This window comes from Haliotis rufescens, unplaced genomic scaffold (genome assembly GCF_023055435.1).
Source record: "Haliotis rufescens isolate VD_foot unplaced genomic scaffold, xgHalRufe1.0.p SCAF_31, whole genome shotgun sequence".
NCBI lineage: Eukaryota > Metazoa > Mollusca > Gastropoda > Lepetellida > Haliotidae > Haliotis > Haliotis rufescens.
The window spans coordinates 1375794-1395239 of NW_025964013.1; the positions used below are offsets into that span (position 1 = coordinate 1375794).

At 43.0% G+C, this 19446-nt stretch overlaps 1 protein-coding gene across 2 annotated transcripts in view; it reads right to left on the reverse strand.

Moving 5' to 3' along the window:
* The window catches only part of LOC124136795, a 32819-nt gene that overhangs the window by 10597 nt on the left and 2776 nt on the right, over positions 1-19446 (reverse strand). For both annotated transcript variants that reach the window (XM_046502830.2, XM_046502829.2), the window contains exons 2-4: positions 6402-6865; positions 4753-5253; positions 1561-3662 (exon numbers count right to left, since the gene is read on the reverse strand). In XM_046502830.2, the coding sequence (XP_046358786.2) occupies positions 1561-3662; positions 4753-5253; positions 6402-6865 (3067 nt within the window). The remainder of the gene's footprint in view (positions 1-1560; positions 3663-4752; positions 5254-6401; positions 6866-19446) is intronic.

Here is a 19446-nt window from a genome sequence, read left to right on the forward strand (position 1 = left end):
CGCTGTCCACTAGACATATTCGACAGTGTCCGTCCAAAGGCCAGTTACACTAACAGATGGTTCCACAGTCCAATCAGCATCTCTTCAACATTATCTACACATAGCCGGATGCCATGATAGATTTTATACTTGATCACTTAATCACAAAAGGCCTGAGAAAATATCAACAATTTTGCTAAGGGCCAATCATGTAAATGGCTGCAGGATATTTCCAATAGCTTCACTATTTTCATTACGAAAAATAATATATTTAAATATATATAAATGATAGCATGCTGGTGCTTTTTTCCTAACTAAATTACCAGTTTAGTAATGGTGAGTGAGTGAGCGACAGAGGTTCAATGATGAGCAATGATCAGTCACTATGACTACAGGTGACAATGGGCCTGTAGTGTTTGGAAGTCTGCCCCAGGCTCTTAGCGAACATTTTTACTACTGCAGAATGCAGAAACACTCCAATATGGGTTAAGACTCGTCAGACATTTTCGACTCCAAAACAAGTTTGGTTAGTTGTAACCATGGTAACACAATACCGTGGCTGGTAGCTAGACAGACCTGGTCAACCATGAGACATGCAGTAGACACAACATCCAACACAGACCACACACACTTCACGTGGAGGAGAGTCTAAAATGCCGACAGCTTGAACAGTTTTTTCCTTTCACAGCTGTTGCATTTTACCTTTTTGCTGCAAATGCATTTATTAGTTTATGAATGATGCACAACTCTGGGTCAACCATCAGTAGATATTTTTCTACAAGCACAACAATGACAGCAGAACGCAATTATCTACAAATAAAGAGGAGATACAGGTAGAAAGTAAACGAGAAAACAGACATGTCAGGTGAAAAGACTGATTTTGATAACTGTTTCATTTCACAAAGAATGAATTCACTTAGACAATGCAGACTGTCGTAGGGAGTCAGTTGGGTTTAACGCCACTTTTACCACTATTCCAGCAATATCACGACAAGAAGACCTGAAATAGGCTTCACGCTGTATTCTTGGCCTTCAGTGCAACAAATGAATAATGTAACCACTAGGCTACCCCCATCACACCCTTAGTTGTACAGTATCTCTAAAATGGTTTTGTGGAAGACCTGGGCCCTGTATAACAAATCCATCTTTGTGCTAAGGCTGTCTGAAGTCATAAATGGACATACAACAGCTGCAGAGCAATGATGGCTTTGTGAAATGGTGCCCTTATTAATATCATAATAATAATGAATCTGTAGAAGTAACATTGTAATGACAACATGATTACTTGAGTTAAAAATGCATACATAGTTTTCTGAGCAAAATAACAATTCACATGCTACTGTCTTTTCACAGTCTTCCAATATGTCCAAATCAATCTTTTCACCTTTCACAATATATATTTTTTAGTATTTACCACATTATTTGAGAGCAAAATCAGACCATCCATTAGCATTAGTCAATTACTGTAGGGAAATTAACACATTTCATTCCTTTTAAATTTCACAATACCACATGACTGGCTGCACAATAAACTTGAACAAAATACATGCACAGTCCATGCAAGAATGACTCGGGACCTACCTGGAATGTGTGCGTGACAGAGAAGTGACCTTACGACCATCGTGGGTGACGATCTGATTCAGCGCCAGCTTGGACAACGGATGCCAGTCGGGAAGAGGTTTCCGATCTGAAGAATCCCTGCCGTATGACAGAGGCGGCGAGTCCGCCCCCGACGAAGCATTCCACTGCACCCTGGGACATCCGACAAGCATGTCCGGATCGGCTGGTGACGCTTGGGAGTTGGAGGAGCAGGATTGAGTTGGGGAGGGGCTCTTGGTGGTGGGAGGCTCATTGGGGACCTGGACAGAGATTGGCAGGTTCATCATAGCACTAACACTGAGATTAGACGCAGAGGGGAGCCGGGGAAGGAGCCCTGCCCCGAGGAGACACGGCCCAGCCGCATGGTTGGCAAGAAGCAGTGGGTTCATGGAAGCTATCATGGAGGCTGTGGAGTAGGCGACAGTCATCTCGTCGCCGCTGGACACCGAGTGAGGAGGGGGAGGAACTGATGCTTCACCTTCACTCTCCTCCAAGATCTCCTGTTTGATCTTCAAGTCAAGATCAGGAGAGGAACTCTTTGCAGTGGAAGCAGTGTTGGAGCCTGGACTCAAGTTCCCCAGTTTTGTTGGAGCAGCAGACTTTCTTCTGGATTTCACTGGTGGACCATCTTTGCAAAATGAGATGAGTGATCGCTTTGGTGCCGTCATAATCTCCGAATTTGAATTCTCTTCCGGATCTTTCTCTTCAGCTTTGGTCTCGGATGGAGGCTCAGTGGTTTGGTTAGTGGGTGGTGGATCGCTGGTGTTTGTTGGTGGAGCAGACGGCATCACCACGGTTACCTCTTCCTTGATTCCATCCTTCTCCAGCATCTCTTTGGCTTGTTCCATGTCCTTTTGGTTCTGTTCTTCTTCGGGACGCTTTGGTAGAGTAGCTGGAGGGGCTGGTTCTGTGTCGTCCCCCTCCCCCTCCTGATCAGGGGCCCGACCCGGGAACTTGTCCCAGTAGGCGATTCTGAGCAAAGATCGATGTTTGGCCCTATTAAAACCTCTGGTCCCTTGTTTACTCAGGGTGGAGTCAGCATGGAAGAGACTCATGTGCTGTGACAGATTCACCGACTCACTGAATCCCTTCCCACACTCCTTGCAGTAGAACGCTTTCTGCCCTGTGTGGATTCGCTCATGTCGTTGCAGCAGAAACTGACGGGAAAATGTTTTACGACAAAATTTACATTCATGTACACCATTAAACCTGTTTGGCTTCATTTGGTTTAAATCTGGGGAGGTTTCTGATCCGTCACTTCTCACTTTCGTATTGTCAGACTCTGACGATGGGCTAATGCCCGAATTTTCATTCTGAGTATCAGTAGGTTCATCCTTTACGTGATAGTCTTCTTCATCCGACATAGCATTGTCAGTCCCGTCCACATTCTCCCCCTTAATCTTGTGTTTGAGAACATGCTGCACCATGAGTGACTTGTGTTTAAAGGTCGCATCACAGTACTTGCACTGGTAGGTCGTGATCTCCAGCTCAAAGTGCATCGACAGGTGGCACTGAACGCGACTCAGCGAGCTAAACATTCGCCCACATATATAGCATTTAAACATGGTGACCTCCTTCCCTGTCACAGAGTTAACGCCATCTAGTCTGGTTACAATTACAGTCTCGTTGCGTATACGTAACTTACTACACGTAAATTCACCATCGTCCACAATAGTTCCCTCGTGACCATTTTCTAAAGAGTCATTTAACAAACTGTCCTCATCTATCACTGAACCTTCACTTGTATTAGAAATCTGTCGGTTAATATTCTGGGTGAAATCATCGTTGTATTTTATCCACTTATCAGTGTTACAGGATGAACTAGAATTAACTTCCGCCAATTCTGAATCTATTTCCTCCATATCGTCCAGCTCCTCCACGTCCTGACCCCCACTCCCAGCAGCCAGCAGCGCTCGCTCCCGCTCCAGAATCTGGTCTTGTACGTGGAGCGACTTCATGAGAGCACGATTCTTCAGTCGTAAATACCGTTCCTCCAGTCCCTGGCTCAACTCGACAGCCATGTTGTGTGCTGCTCGTTGATGATAGAGCATACTGGCTTTGGCCTTGAAGCATTTTCCACACACCTGTCACAGATCAAACTCACGTTAGGGCGTTACCTAGCCACATTTCCCACACACCTGCCACAGATCAAACTCACATTAGCTCATTACCTAGCAAAATTTTCCACACATGTCACAGATCAAACTCACATTAGCTCATTACCTAGCAAAATTTACCATACACCTGTCGCAGATGAAATTCACATTAGCTTGTTACCTAGCAACATTTCCCCACACACCTGTCACAGATCAAACTCAGGTTAGGTCGTTACCTAGCAACATTTCCCACACACGTCACAGATCAAACTCACGTTAGCTCGTTACCTAGCAATATTTCCCACACAGCTGCCACAGATCAAACTCACATTAGCTTGTTACCTGGCAACATTTCCCACACACCTGTCACAGATCAAACTCACATTAGCTCGTTACCTGGCAACATTTCCCACATACCTGTCACAGATCAAACTCACATTAGCTCGTTACCTAGCAACATTTCCCACATACCTGTCACAGATCAAACTCACATTAGCTCGTTACCTAGCAACATTTCCCACATACCTGTCACAGATCAAACTCACATTAGCTCGTTACCTAGCAACATTTCCCACATACCTGTCACAGATCAAACTCACATAAGCTCGTTACCTAGCAACATTTCCCACACACCTGTCACAGATCAAACTCACATTAGCTCGTTACCTAGCAACATTTCCCACACACACTCGTTACCTATTTCTAATAAACACAGAATCCAACATGCACAGATATCAACAAGACTTGAATTAATACTAACCAGCTATGGATAAAGGCAATCGGATATCAATCTCTGGAATGATTCTAGATTTGAACAGATCCGTTTGAAGACAATCAAGGAAATTACAACTACTAGGCCACAAATCTTAAATATATGTGAGGTGGAGAGGGAAAATCTGATGACTATACCCTACATGTTGTAATATATGAATATATATTATCTGTAGGAGAAACATGTCAAAGTTTGGTCGATCCTATAGGGGGTTTGTATTGAACTAAAATCAACTTTGTCAATATCTATTAGTTTCTTGGCAAAAATCATTCCTGGTGGAGGCATGTCATTGGACACTGTTCCTACCTCACACTTGTATGGGCGTTCCCCAGTGTGCATGAGGATGTGCCGCTTGAGGTCACATGGCTTGGAGCACACTTTCCCACAGATGTTACAGGTTCGGTTGCTCAGCTTCTCAGCGCTTTCTTCTTCATCGTACTTCTGCCCCTCCGCTGCATACGCAATCTTGTGAACCGTGGGCATGTCGACCGTTTTGGACAGCAGTGCTCCGATCATGGAGACAGGTTCTTTCTCCCGGTCTTTCTCAGGGGGCTCTGCGACGTGGTTCACTTCCTGTCCGTCGGCGTCCTCGATGAACTCCCCTGTTGTCTCATCCAGGTGCGGTCCTGAGTAGTTTGTGAGGTCTTGCTTGATGCGGCTCTCTAGGGCTTCCCGCAACAGAGACGACGTGCAGAGGGAGACCCCCGCGCCAGGCTGGTGGGGCGGCGGCTTGTTCACCAGCTCGGGGTGGTACGTCAGTTGGTGGAGCTGGAGGCTTCGTTTGGCCTTGTAGGCTTTGTTGCACCCCTGAAACAGACAGTATAGTCTTAGGTTTGGTTTGGCCATGTAGGCTTTGAAACATGCAGTATAATGTTGGGTCTCAGGTTTGGTCTCCTTGTCTACAGGGAATTATTTAGGATTCCAAACTAAATGCTCTTGACAGGCAAGTTAGGAAAATATTAGTTTGTCAAAAACTGATAGTTTATATTCTTAAATACTGAGTTATATTAACATTGCAGTAATGTCCAACTGAACAGTAAAGACTCTTCTCTTTTTTCCTGTGAAATACAAGTCATAACACTAGTCTTATCTATATCCTGTGGAATACAAGTCATAACACTAGTCATATCTATATCCTGTGGAATACAAGTCATAATACAAGTCCTACCTATATCCTGTGGAATACAAGTCATAACACTAGTCATATCTATATCCAGTGGAATACAAGTCATAACACTAGTCCTATCTATATCCTGTGGAATACAAGTCATAACACTAGTCGTATCTATATCCAGTGGAATACAAGTCATAACACTAGTCATATCTATATCCTGTGGAATACAAGTCATAACACTAGTCGTATCTATATCCAGTGGAATACAAGTCATAATACTAGTCCTATCTATATCCTGTGGAATACAAGTCATAACACTAGTCATATCTATAACAAAATCAACTGGGACATCTTTCATAAATTTGGGAACTTTTAGTGACATTTGATCCAGACTTGATGCCAAATTTCGGCCTCTTTGCAGGGCAAGACAAATCCTTTGTAGAACGTTGCTGTCCGCAGTAGTTCAGCTACATCGCAGTCGGCCAGAAAGCTATTGATACAATGAACAATCTCCTACATTATTTGGATACAATGAATCCTGACTATCTGATCCATTTGTTTCAAACATAAGCATGATAAGTTACCATGGTTACTGACGACTTATTCTAACCAAGAATCTCCATGGCTGTTAAGAGCGTAGGAGTTTATTTTCTGCCTTGAAGATTATTTCAGTCATATCATGTGTGCGGAAAGATTGAAAGGATGCAGGACTGTTTATAACCTATGAGTATGGCTTTGACATCCATGACAGCAGACACTGAAGGGAGATTCACCTACAATAACCGTGTACAGAATCAAGCCTGGAGCCAAGAAAGTATTGTTACTGCTCTGAAACACGAACCTGGCACACAAACGGTCTTTCTCCCGTGTGTTTCCGTAGATGTCTGGCAAGAGCAGCGGGAGTTGGTTTGACGGCGCCACAGTATTCACAGGTCCGGTCCCGTAGTCTTGGGTGGTCTGTTGTCATTGGCTGATGGTTGGTCGTCTTGGGAGTCAGTGCTGATGGTTCTTGTTCGGGGAGTTCCGTGGCGGTGTCTTCTTGTTCACTCTCTTCAGCTTCGGTCTCACTTAAAGTCTTGTCGTTGTTGTTAGTTTCCTTCGTGGCCTTCACCTTGTGGTCCTCAAGGTCGGTCACAGTATCATCCCCCTCTTTGGCTTTAAGGAGCTGGGCCTGTTTTCGTGTTACTCTGACGAACTTGACGACTGGGTCAGCAGACTTTGAATCTGGTTTACCACTGTTGGGGTCCTTATGCTCATCCTTCAAGTTCGGTGCAGTACTAGGAGAATCTTCTTCATCGGAGCCATCTGAAAATACACAACATTATCCAAAAATAAGATTGTCCTGTAGTCGTAGTCCTTGTCAAACTGACTAAGGTATCTAGGAGAAATTGGCCCCTTAAAGGGTTTTGCTACATGGAATCATTATAAGGACTAGTGGACTAAAAATTGTAGTTTCTACAGCTGTTATGTTTAGTATGGGCTAGAGACCTGCTATCACAGTGGCGTGGTGGAGAGAACTTGTCCAGAGTTGACAGAAAACATTGAGGAATCTGAATAACCCATAGCAATATTGCATTGAAGTTGGTACAGAGTGAATGTTGTATCATGTTTTTAGCACTCTTCCAGGCAGATCACGCATCCTGCAAATAATCATTCCTTAGAACAGTGGGCGTCAGACTGCATGGCTCGAAATTCACTTAAGTCCGCTTGTCTGAAACTAGTAATGTTTGTTTGTTGTTTAACGCCGCACTCAGCAATATTCCAGCTATATGACAATGGTCTGTAAATAATCGAGTCTGGACCAGCCAATCCAATGATTGACATCATCGATCCACACAATTGGGATACGATGACATGCATCAACCAAGTCAGCGAGCCTGACCACCCGATCCCGTTAGTCGCCTCTTACGACAAGCAGTCGCCTTTTACAACAATCATGGGTTGCTGAAGACCTATTCTTCCCCGGATCTTCATGGGTCCAGGGAAAACTAGAGATATTACCTTGTGGACGACCACATTTGCCCCTACTAATTAGATGGCAACTCTGTCGCAGATCCTTTATGCGAGCAAGTGGAAATAAATACATTCTCACCCAGACATACAGAGAAGCCTTGCTAATCCCGAGACCACAATGCCACCGATGCACAATATACAGTGTGCACCTCTTAATCTGGACTTTGATACTTTAACTCAATTTAAAATCATTTTGGGCTAAAAGATTTCCAGAATAAGGAATCACGGGAAGCAGTAATGTTTCATTCATTATGTGAACTGTATTGAAGACAATATCAACTGTTACCATGGTAACCGTCTGGAAAATGGAATCCTACCTGTCATGGTGCAGAATAATGGTGACCGGACTTACTTAGATCAAACAGGGTCCTGACTAACAGGGCGGAGCCTAGCAGGGTCCTGACTAACAGGGCGGAGCCTAGCAGGGTCCTGACTAACAGGGCGGAGCCTAGCAGGGTCCTGACTAACAGGGTGGAGCCTAGCAGGGTCCTGACTAACAGGGTGGAGCCTAGCAGGGTCCTGACTAACAGGGTAGAGCCCAGCAGGGTCCTGACTAACAGGGTAGAGCCCAGCAGGGTCCTGACTAACAGGGCAGAGCCTAGCAGGGTCCTGACTAACAGGGTAGAGCCTAGCAGGGTCCTGACTAACAGGGTAGAGCCCAGCAGGGTCCTGACTAACAGGGTGGAGCCTAGCAGGGTCCTGACTAACAGGGTGCAGCCTAGCAGAGTCCTGACTAACAGGGTGGGGCCTAGCCGGGTCCTGACTAACAGGGTGGGGCCTAGCCAGGTCCTGACTAACAGGGTGGAGCCTAGCAGGGTCCTGACTAACAGGGTCCAGGCTAACAAGGTCAAAACTAACAGTCTCCTGACTAATAGGGTCCAGACAAACAGTGTATTGATTAACATTGTCCTGACTAACAGTGTCCAAACTAACAGTGTCCTGACAAACAGTGTGTTGTTTAACAGTGTCCTGACTAACAGTGTCCAAACTAACAGTGTCCTGACAAACAGTGTGTTGTTTAACAGTGTCCTGACTAACAGTGTCCAAACTAACAGGGTCCAAACTAACAGTGTCCTGACAAACAGTGTGTTGTTTAACAGTGTCCTGACTAACAGTGTCCAAACTAACAGGGTCCAAACTAACAGTGTCCTGACAAACAGTGTGTTGTTTAACAGTGTCCTGACTAACAGTGTCCAAACTAACAGGGTCCAAACTAACAGTGTCCTGACAAACAGTGTGTTGTTTAACAGTGTCCTGACTAACAGTGTCCAAACTAACAGGGTCCAGACAAACAGTGTCCTGACTAACAGGGTCCTGACTAACAGTGTATTGATTAACATTGTCCTGACTAACAGTGTCCAAACTAACAGTGTCCTGACAAACAGTGTGTTGTTTAACAGTGTCCTGACTAACAGTGTCCAAACTAACAGTGTCCTGACAAACAGTGTGTTGTTTAACAGTGTCCTGACTAACAGTGTCCAAACTAACAGGGTCCAAACTAACAGTGTCCTGACAAACAGTGTGTTGTTTAACAGTGTCCTGACTAACAGTGTCCAAACTAACAGGGTCCAAACTAACAGTGTCCTGACAAACAGTGTGTTGTTTAACAGTGTCCTGACTAACAGTGTCCAAACTAACAGGGTCCAAACTAACAGTGTCCTGACAAACAGTGTGTTGTTTAACAGTGTCCTGACTAACAGTGTCCAAACTTACAGGGTCCAGACAAACAGTGTCCTGACTAACAGTGTGTTGTTTAACAGTGTCCAAACTAACAGGGTCCAGACAAACAGTGTCCTGACTAACAGTGTGTTGTTTAACAGTGTCCTGACTAACAGTGTCCAAACTAACAGGGTCCAGACAAACAGTGTCCTGACTAACAGTGTGTTGTTTAACAGTGTCCTGACTAACAGTGTCCAAACTAACAGGGTCCAGACAAACAGTGTCCTGACTAACAGTGTGTTGTTTAACAGTGTCCTGACTAACAGTGTCCAAACTAACAGGGTCCAGACAAACAGTGTCCTGACTAACAGTGTGTTGTTTAACAGTGTCCTAACTAACAGGGTCCAGACAAACAGTGTCCTGACTAACAGTGTGTTGTTTAACAGTGTCCTGACTAACAGTGTCCAAACTAACAGGGTCCAGACAAACAGTGTCCTGACTAACAGTGTGTTGTTTAACAGTGTCCTGACTAACAGTGTCCTGACTAACAGGGTCCAGACTAACAGGGTCCAGACTAACAGGGTCCTGACTAACAGTGTCCTGACTAACAGTGTCCAAACTAACTTGGTCCTGACTAACTGGGTCCTGACTGACAGGGTCCTGACTAACAGAGTCCAAATTAACTGTGTCCAAACTAACAGGGTCCAAACTAACAGGGTCCTGACTAACAGTGTCCATACTAACAGGGTCCAGTGTCCTGACTAACAGGGTCCAGACAGTGTCCTGATTAACAGTGTCCTGAGTAACAGTGACCAAACTAACAGTGTCAAAACTGACAGGGTCCTAACTTACAGGGTCCAGACTAACATTATCCAGGCTAACATTGTCCAGACTAACAGTGTCCTGACTAACAGCGTCCGCAGTGCCCAGACTAACAATGTCCTGATTATCAAGGTCCTGACAAGCAGGGTCCTGACTAATGGTGTCCAGACCAACAGGGTCCTGACTAACAGAGTCCGCAGTGCCCAGACTAACAATGTCCTGATTATCAAGGTCCTGACAAGCAGGGTCCTGACTAATGGTGTCCAGACCAACAGGGTCCTGACTAACAGGGTTTCACTGTTTGTATAAGTACTGAGACAAGGCTGGTACAGAATTCAGTCAACAGTCTAATCAAGCAGTTCAGAATACCTACCTCAGAATGTAGCACCAGTGATTCTGCCCGAGACCAACATCATTAGGCACATTTTATTATCATAGCCAATTTACATACTACATTCTTCTATACCGTCATCAAAATTTTAAAAAATAATGGGACATTTTGACTAACAATCAGTAAATGTCCTAGAAAATGAACTGATCTGAAACCCTGATCACATTGAGACAGTTCTGTTGTAATTGCAACATAATGTCATAAAGAAATAGTTTTTCTAAGATGCAATATCATGAAGATTCACATGTAAGTACTTCAGACTGTTCATCATCAAATTCCATTTTACAAGTGATGACAAATACCAAACAATTGTTCTAATCCTGAGCAATTTTTTTCAAACTTGAAACCATATCCTGCCGAGGACAAACACAACCATCATCTACCTCCTTGGAAAATGCACAGCCATGACTTGTTTCACAAGAAGTGTCATAGCATTATCTGACGTTTAATGACATCCCGTCCCCGTTGATCACCAGTACATGTCCTCATTAAGTCACCACCAGTCAACTTGGAGCAACCCGGGGCTTCCGGGGAGGGGAGGGGAATGATGATATTCAAACAACGACAGATTGCAATCAATCAAAAAGTCCCAATACAAATTCCTCTTAATCTTGATGAACACAAACATTCCCACCGCTGGGTTTTACACATGTCGAAACCATCACTTCCAACACCGCAAATATCGTAATGAGTGGAATTTGTATAAAATTTTCTCCCCGGTCAATACGATTTCCATATTCCCTGTTTGGTGGGATGTGATAACAAAGTTATACAATGTTCTTACCTGAGCACAACCACACACTTGAAGGTAGGAAATTCCATTACAATAGAGGTAAGGACAGTGTCACACCTGAAATATACCTCAAGCTGTGTAATGGCCGAGACAACACAGTGAAGTATTTTGAGTTGAGTCCAGTGGCATACCAACACCGCACATCAGGGTCTGAGCGACGACATGGAGGCCGCGAGACAAGGGAAGGAATGCAATGTTCAAACATGCCGTGTTGTTTAACCCTAATGTTTGGTTTGTGTGTGATCGCAAATGCTCGTACATGTCGGGGAGAAGGACAAATTGCTAGTGGGGCGTGTGAGCGGATGGACGCGCACTGTCCTCGTTGGAGACATTCTATGTAGACGCAAGTCAACATCGTTCAGAGGAAGCTTGGACTTCTCTAGCGCACACATTGAGATCTTTTTATACACCGGTGGTGTTGACATAATAGACGGTCTTAATGCTATACAACCTATCAAATGCACTGCTTTCTTACAGCTAACCCAATCATTTGGGCCTTGTACATACGAAACTGTTTTCAATAATCTCACACCAACAATCAGGACATTTTTTTGTTCCTCTTAATTATTCTATGTTTACCCAGCATAACAAATGCAAATTTTTGCTGAAATATTCAAGTGTGACAAATACGTCAATTTCTCATATTATCAAACTAACAAACATGTAAGGTTATGAAAATTAGTACTGAAAAAGTAATCAAGATAAGTCAAAGCGAAACTTGACTTTGTAACGCCATTTTTATTCTGCACTGGCCAAATTTGTTAGCTACCAAGTTCCTTTTTTCAAACTGAACCGCTATAGAATAAAGAATTAATTGCAAATCTAATACCGCTTGGTATAACTATAGATTAACACTGGATGGAGCACATTTAGTTATGTATGAAGGATGCCACAACCCCAGCCCTCCCCCACCATGGTGTCTGTAGATATACCTGATCAATAAACCAGCAAGTCTTTTCATTACTGCTTCCCCTCTCCTGAAGCAACAAGTGGCAACCTGATGAATCGCTCATGGTCAGCCTGCTCTAGACTGTTGTGGAGTTATGCCTTAATCTTGTCACGCCATTATTGTCACGCGTACAGCCGTCGCAACGTTCACAACAATGTGACTTCGGTTCAAGTTGACTGAAACGTTCATTATCTCACCAGACACAAATCAGAGTGATTGATCTGATAGTATTTCTGCGGATCAATGCACGAAATTAACAGCAGATGCATCAGAGGCGTAGCACAATCACTGCAAGTGTATCACAACATGCCCTCAAACTGATGAAAGAACAGGCTGAGAAAGTAACACGTACATAACCTTGCTTATCATGAACACATTTGGTTGTAGAAAGTGGAAACTGTAATGAGATGTAAGTACACCTTGAGAAGTGTCTCATGACACCCCTTAACCCCTTATTTCATAATATATTTCATAACATAAGAGAGCTATGCGATAAATCGTAAAGAACAATGAAATACGAAGCGTGGCATATTTCACAAGAAAACATTGTTCCATCATCACATCATTCTGCAGATTTGAATATGCCCTCGCAACTTGACACCATATATTAGATGATGTTATTTTTTAGAGGGAAGTGTCTAGAATGTTAGTCCCCATAGATGTTGCTGGGCAGATAAACGCAGTAGCCGAACGATCGCATCCAAAAGTGGGAGATTTATGATAATCAGTATTAGGAGAAAGGGTACAGATGATCAACATGTGGATTGTGAGAATATGCGGGAAATACCAAACTTAAACCATCTGTTTGTAAAATGGACTTGTCCGACATTTCCGAGGTTGGATTCTATTCAGAGAGTCATCAATATTTAAATTTTGGTAAATATTTTTAAAGCTTGTACATCTTATCAACATCCTTAAAGAGGCAGTACACATGGTACATGACGTTGATGTCTCAGATAAGGAATAACGGACTCGTGGTTGTTGTTCATCCGCCTCATGGTTTATTCTCCCTGCAGTGTTTTACACACATTCATCATTTATTTCACAATAAACCCCACTTTCATAACCACCCTCTCTTCAACCCCCTATTTCATAATAAACCTCACCTACATAACCACCCTCTGTTTAACCCCCTATTTCATAATTCATCTCACCTACACGACCACCTTCTGTTTAACCCCCTATTTCATAATAAACCTCACCTACATGACAACCCTCTGCAACCCCCTATTTCGTAATAAACCTCACCTACACGACCACCCTCTGCAACCCCCTATTTTGTAATAAACCTCACCTACACAACAACCCTCTGTTTAACCCCCTATTTCATAATAAACCTCACCTACACGACAACCCTCTGCAACCCCCTATTTTGTAATAAACCTCACCTACACGACCACCCTCTGCAACCCCCTATTTCGTAATAAACCTCACCTACACGACCACCCTCTGCAACCCCCTATTTCGTAATAAACCTCACCTACACGACCACCCTCTGTTTAACCCCCTATTTCATAATAAACTTCACCTACATAACCACCCTCTGCAACCCCTATTTCGTAATAAACCTCACCTACATAACCACCCTCTGCAACCCCCTATTTCGTAATAAACCTCACCTACACGACCACCCTCTGCAACCCCCTATTTCGTAATAAACCTCACCTACACGACCACCCTCTGTTTAACCCCCTATTTCATAATAAACTTCACCTACATAACCACCCTCTGCAACCCCTATTTCGTAATAAACTTCACCTACATAACCACCCTCTGCAACCCCTATTTCGTAATAAACCTCACCTACACGACCACCCTCTGTTTAACCCCCTATTTCGTAATAAACCTCACCTACACGACCACCCTCTGCAACCCACCATGTTTAACCTCCACTTCACCTCTCAGTTGGAAACTTCTCAATTACTTCTGCAATACAATAGTATAAAATAGCCGGACATAATGCATGTAAATCTGAAGAATTCATTTTCAGCTGTACATATGCCAACGAAATCATTTTGTCCAAGTAAGTCATTCAAAATTAATATAACCCTTCATGTGCTAGCAAGTTAAAAATTACAACCAGGCTGACAGTATTTTAGCCCTAACGTCACAACCTTCATGTGATATAATCACATACAAGTCTGTTAATGTTACAAGTACACTGATGGGAGCCATGCTTTATTACCTAGTAAATTCATCTATTAATCAAGGCATATCTATTGATAGCAGAATTATTATTAACGGGGCCGCCATCGTCCCTGCTGACTGAGCAATGGAGGACACAGCTCGGACTGAGAAGTGCATTACTTGGGTGCTAAGAATGTCTGCGGGTCTAAGAATGCATGAGCATTCATGAAACGAGCGACGACGGCAGTGAAGGCACCAGCCCCAGATTCGGGCAATCTATTGATTTTTACTGTAAATTGTTTTCTAGAGTCTGTGTGGACTGGCTGCCATTCCTGTGTGCGACCACTTGCGATGTACCAAGTGCCTGCAGCGTCATGTTGACTTAGGGCAGGCATTTCTCCACTTCCAGCGATGTTAGATGTACCTCATTCAACACTAGCCAAACACTGTTACTGCCTGTTTCACCTTGGTCATCAATGTAGGCTGGTTTCAGCAATCAACAAGCTAATCATATGGTTGACAGTGTAGATGTAACTTACTACACAAGATAAGTGATGCCTTGTGGTGGTCTCGTGGGGATAACTTACTAGTGAAGTTAAAAGCACGGCTGTGATATTCATTGCAATTCTAAGTTGTACCATCATCCAACAGTACCGAGCACAGCAACCCATACTTGCCGTAAAAAGCGACTTTACTTGTCTTAAGAGGTGACTAATGGGATCGGGTGGTTAGGCTCCCTGACTTGGTTGATGGATCCCAATTGCATGGATCAATGCTCATGATGTCATTCACTGGATTGTCTGGTCCAGACTTGATTATTTACAGACGGCCGTCATATAGCTGGAATATTGCTGAGAGAGTGGCATACAACAAAGAAAGAAAGTACTGCAGCAGTATGAAACCTTACAGCCGATTTCTCTTCCTTTTTTCTACTTTATGATGAAGAACCATTTCCTGGGTTCAGTGTGTTGCTAGGGATGTTACTAGGGGCATTGCTAGGGATGTTGCTAGGGGAGATGATAGGGAGTTTAGGGAGCAAGCTCAATCTGTGCCAAATACTTCTGAGTCTACTATTCTGAGCCTCTATTTTGGCATTGAGTCAGCGTGACCCATGCAGTGTTCCAAATCAAAGGGGCCGGGGTCCTCAAACATATTACGGCATGTGACTCCAAGGACCCCCAAATCTTCAACTTAAACAGGGTTATGACAAGGACCCCTGGATTTTCAAGCTGAACTTCGAATACAGATATAGATTATAAGCTAAGCTTCCAAGACATGCTAGACTAACAGAAGTGTTACTAGACTCAGGCTTCAGACTAACAGTGTTTAACGCTGATCCTCCACGGGATCCAGCGTACAGTGTTATCAAATGCAAGTGGAATGAACTGAATGCTGGGCAGGAACATGGATCTTACGGAATAAGAATGAAGGAATATTAATCATTATCAGCACTTTTTGATGAAGGCCGAGATCAGACAGATCAGAACATTTCTCTATCTGTCCTTTGGAGTGATGAAACATTCTGTCGAGTCTCTTGACGAGAGGCTAAAGTCACATGTTCTGAACGGATACTGTTTCATGTATAGGTCATAAAAGGCAACTAACGGCATCGGGTGGTCAGGTTCGCTGACTTGGCTGATGCACACCATCGATCCCAATTGCTTGGATCGATTCTCATGATATCAATCACTGGATTGTCTGGTCCAGACTCTATTATTTACAGTCCACCATCATATAGCTGGAATATTGCAGATAACTGTTTGAGCAATTGAGTTTTTACTCTAGGGTTTCTTTTTGACTTAGGCTATTACATTTTTGATTGGGTAACCAATATTTTTTCACTCATCTATTCATCATTCTATTGGTCTTTTCCCAAAGTTGGTGAACATTTAAAGATTTTTTTTTAAAAATGAAATTAAACTGTTCTAAATATTTAGGCTTGACTCGGAGTAAATTAGCTTGTAAAACATGTTTTGGAAATTAGCCCCATTGGTACACATGCCGACAAAAGCTTCATTGGTTATTTACGATGCTATTTTTATTCATTTAATGTATGCGTTTCTGTATGCATGTTAATTGAAAGTAATTGGGTTTTGAATAAGGGGGGGGGGTAGTATTTTACGCAAGTATGCAGCTGATCTGTAGCTCTGCCCCCTGTATATTTATATTTGTAAATCAGTACAATGAGATGACGTACAAATTCCACTTGACACGCCTTGGAATGAATGGGCCATCAAACAACTAAAAACATAACGTAATCATACTTTCCATTCCTGGTTAAATTGAAACTGATACCCACACTGACCAGGTTGACAGCAGAAGCTAAAACTGCCATGTCTCCGTATCAGTCAACAAGTTGAAAATAAACCACCATTTATCATGTGAATGTCACATAGGGTTTTTATACTGTTGCATTTCAGGAGGTCAGTATTCAATGCTATCAAACTCTTGACATAGGTGTGTAATGATGAATGGAAATATTGAATATCTGCAACAGTGTTGTGTCTGACATCAGCTGTAAAATGTTGATCAATCTGATATAGACCAAGGGTCTATGATTGCCTTATGATGATAGATGAAGCATATTTTGGTCCAACTCAGCTCACTTTATTTGGTTTGTGCGATTCAGTAGCTGCTACCATCAATCAACCATTGATCCAAAATCATGACACTTTCCACTTGGGAGGAGTAGAGTTTTATGCCGCTTTTAGCAATTCAAGCAATATCATGGCTGGGGGAACCAGAAACGGGCTTCACGAATTGTATCTATGAGAGCAAAATCTTGGGCTCGGAGCTCGGCGTGATGGGTGTTCACTTCAATCACTAGGTCACCCCAATACACAAAGTTTAAGTGGTGAGTGAGTGAGTATGTTTATGCCCCTTTTAGCAATATTCCAGCAACATCACAGCTGAGGGACACCAGAAAATGGAAGTTTACGTAACCTAATAAAGTCAAAACATGAACAGTTTGACATCACTGACCAATAATAACTACTAGATCATTCCAAACAAGGTTGGTTGGTTGGTTTGTTGTTTTACACCGCACTCAGCAATATTCCAGCTATATGACGGTGGTCTGTAAATAATCGAGTCTGGACCAGACAATCCAGTGATTGATATCATGAGCATCGTACCATGCAAATGGGATCGATGACGTGCTCAAAACAAGGTGAGGTGAGGTGAAATGGGGTTTAACGTCGCGTCCAAGATTATTGCACTTATATAGCGACGTGCATGTACGTGTGTGTGTTTGTGTGGCTGCTTATACTAGTCCGGACTGATGCCGATTTATAGTGCTAGATCACTGAGATACCATGACGCAGTTTAACATGAATACCCCACTCAGACACAGTATACTGACTCCGAGCCGACCAGTCCTTGTTTTAGCCCCTTAATGCCGAGCGCCAGACAGGGTAACAACAAGTATCATCTTTTAACGTCTTTTGGTATGACGCGGTTGGGGATCGAACCCCGGACCTTCCGCTCTCCGGGCGGACGCTCTACCACTAGACCACGGAGGCAGTTCAAAACACGAGTGGAGTGGAGTGGAGTGGAGTGAGTGAGTGAATGGAGTTTTACACCTTGGTGCTCTCTACTTGAGCAACATCACGTAACAGTGGACACAGGTAATAGGTTTCGTACCCATGAAGATCCAGGTTAGAATAGGTCTTCAGACACCCATGCTTGCCGTAAAAAGGTGACTATGCTTGTCGTAAGAGGTGACTAACGGGATCAGTGGTGACCCTCTCTAACTTGGTTGATGCATGTCTTCGGATCCCAATTGCGTGGATCGATGCTCATGATGGTAATCACTGTATTGTCTGGTCAAGACTCGGTTATTTACAGACTGCCGTCATATTGCTGGAATATTGCTGAGTGTGGCGTTAAACAACACACATTGCACCCATTGGGGGAACTGAATCCAGGTCATGGGTGTGACAAGAAAACCAGTAACTGCTACCCTACCCAACCACCTTCACCGGAATGAGGATGAATGAAGCTGAGGAAAAAGACATCTCGTGAGAGTCACATGACAAGTTAAAGTACAGGTTCTAGGCAACCGAAAGGCATTCTCCATGAAAGCATTGTGATCAGTACCTGTCATGTCTTCACTTCCTGAGAGTGAGTTTGGTTCTACACTGCTTTCATGGACTTCACATACCAATGATTTAACCACTCAGTTACCATGGTTACCCCATGTGAAAAATTAACACTAAACAACCGCTTGGTTTTAGGATCAAAACCAAATATATATTTCAATTAAAACTATGAATAATTTATTTTTTTCATTTTTAGAACACATAGTAACAATGTAATTTCTGTGGCAGACAATTTTATCCCCCCCCCCCCCCCCCCCCCCAACAATATGAAGAATAAATATTTTGGGTAAACTCCTAGCCCCTCGCCCTCCCCCAAATGGTCGGCCCCTTTCCTTCAAAATATTTTTCAATTGGCTGTTACATTTAGGAATGACAGGAACACAGCTTCACTACAGAACACGGGCCCTCGTCAGCTACTTAGTTCTTCTCTCAGTATCAACCATCCTCACATCCTGAAAATAGGCATTAGACACACACACACACACACACACTCGAGTCGTTTCACCACATTACAGTTCTTGTCTAAGAAATAAACTAGATCCCTTAATAGTTACACTTTTCAAAAGCACTAAATTATTTCACAATAGTATAGTCAGCAGTGATTTTGCAAGGGACAAATTGCATTAGGGCATTTCATGATGCTTCTATATCATCACATTTACAAAACTTGTACAAAATATTAAGTAGGTCTTGGATGAAAATGTCAAAGAGAATGAACCAATCTGAAACCCTGTCAGCGACCAATTACATTATATACTTTCCAAATGAAAATAAGTACCACCTGATTCTTTCATATCACTATAGTTAATCTGTTATGGCAATTAGGTGGTCCTTAACTTCTTTTGAGTAGTATAAGAATTTATGAAACACATCCCAATAAATTATCAGTATGACATTCTTTTATCAAACCAGGGAGGCAACCTGTGATCACCCCATACATCAAGCATATAACTGAAACTTCAGTAATGAGGGTTTATGAGAGCGTCAAATGTTTTTCTACTTAACTTTTTTTTTTAAATTTCCCCCAATGTA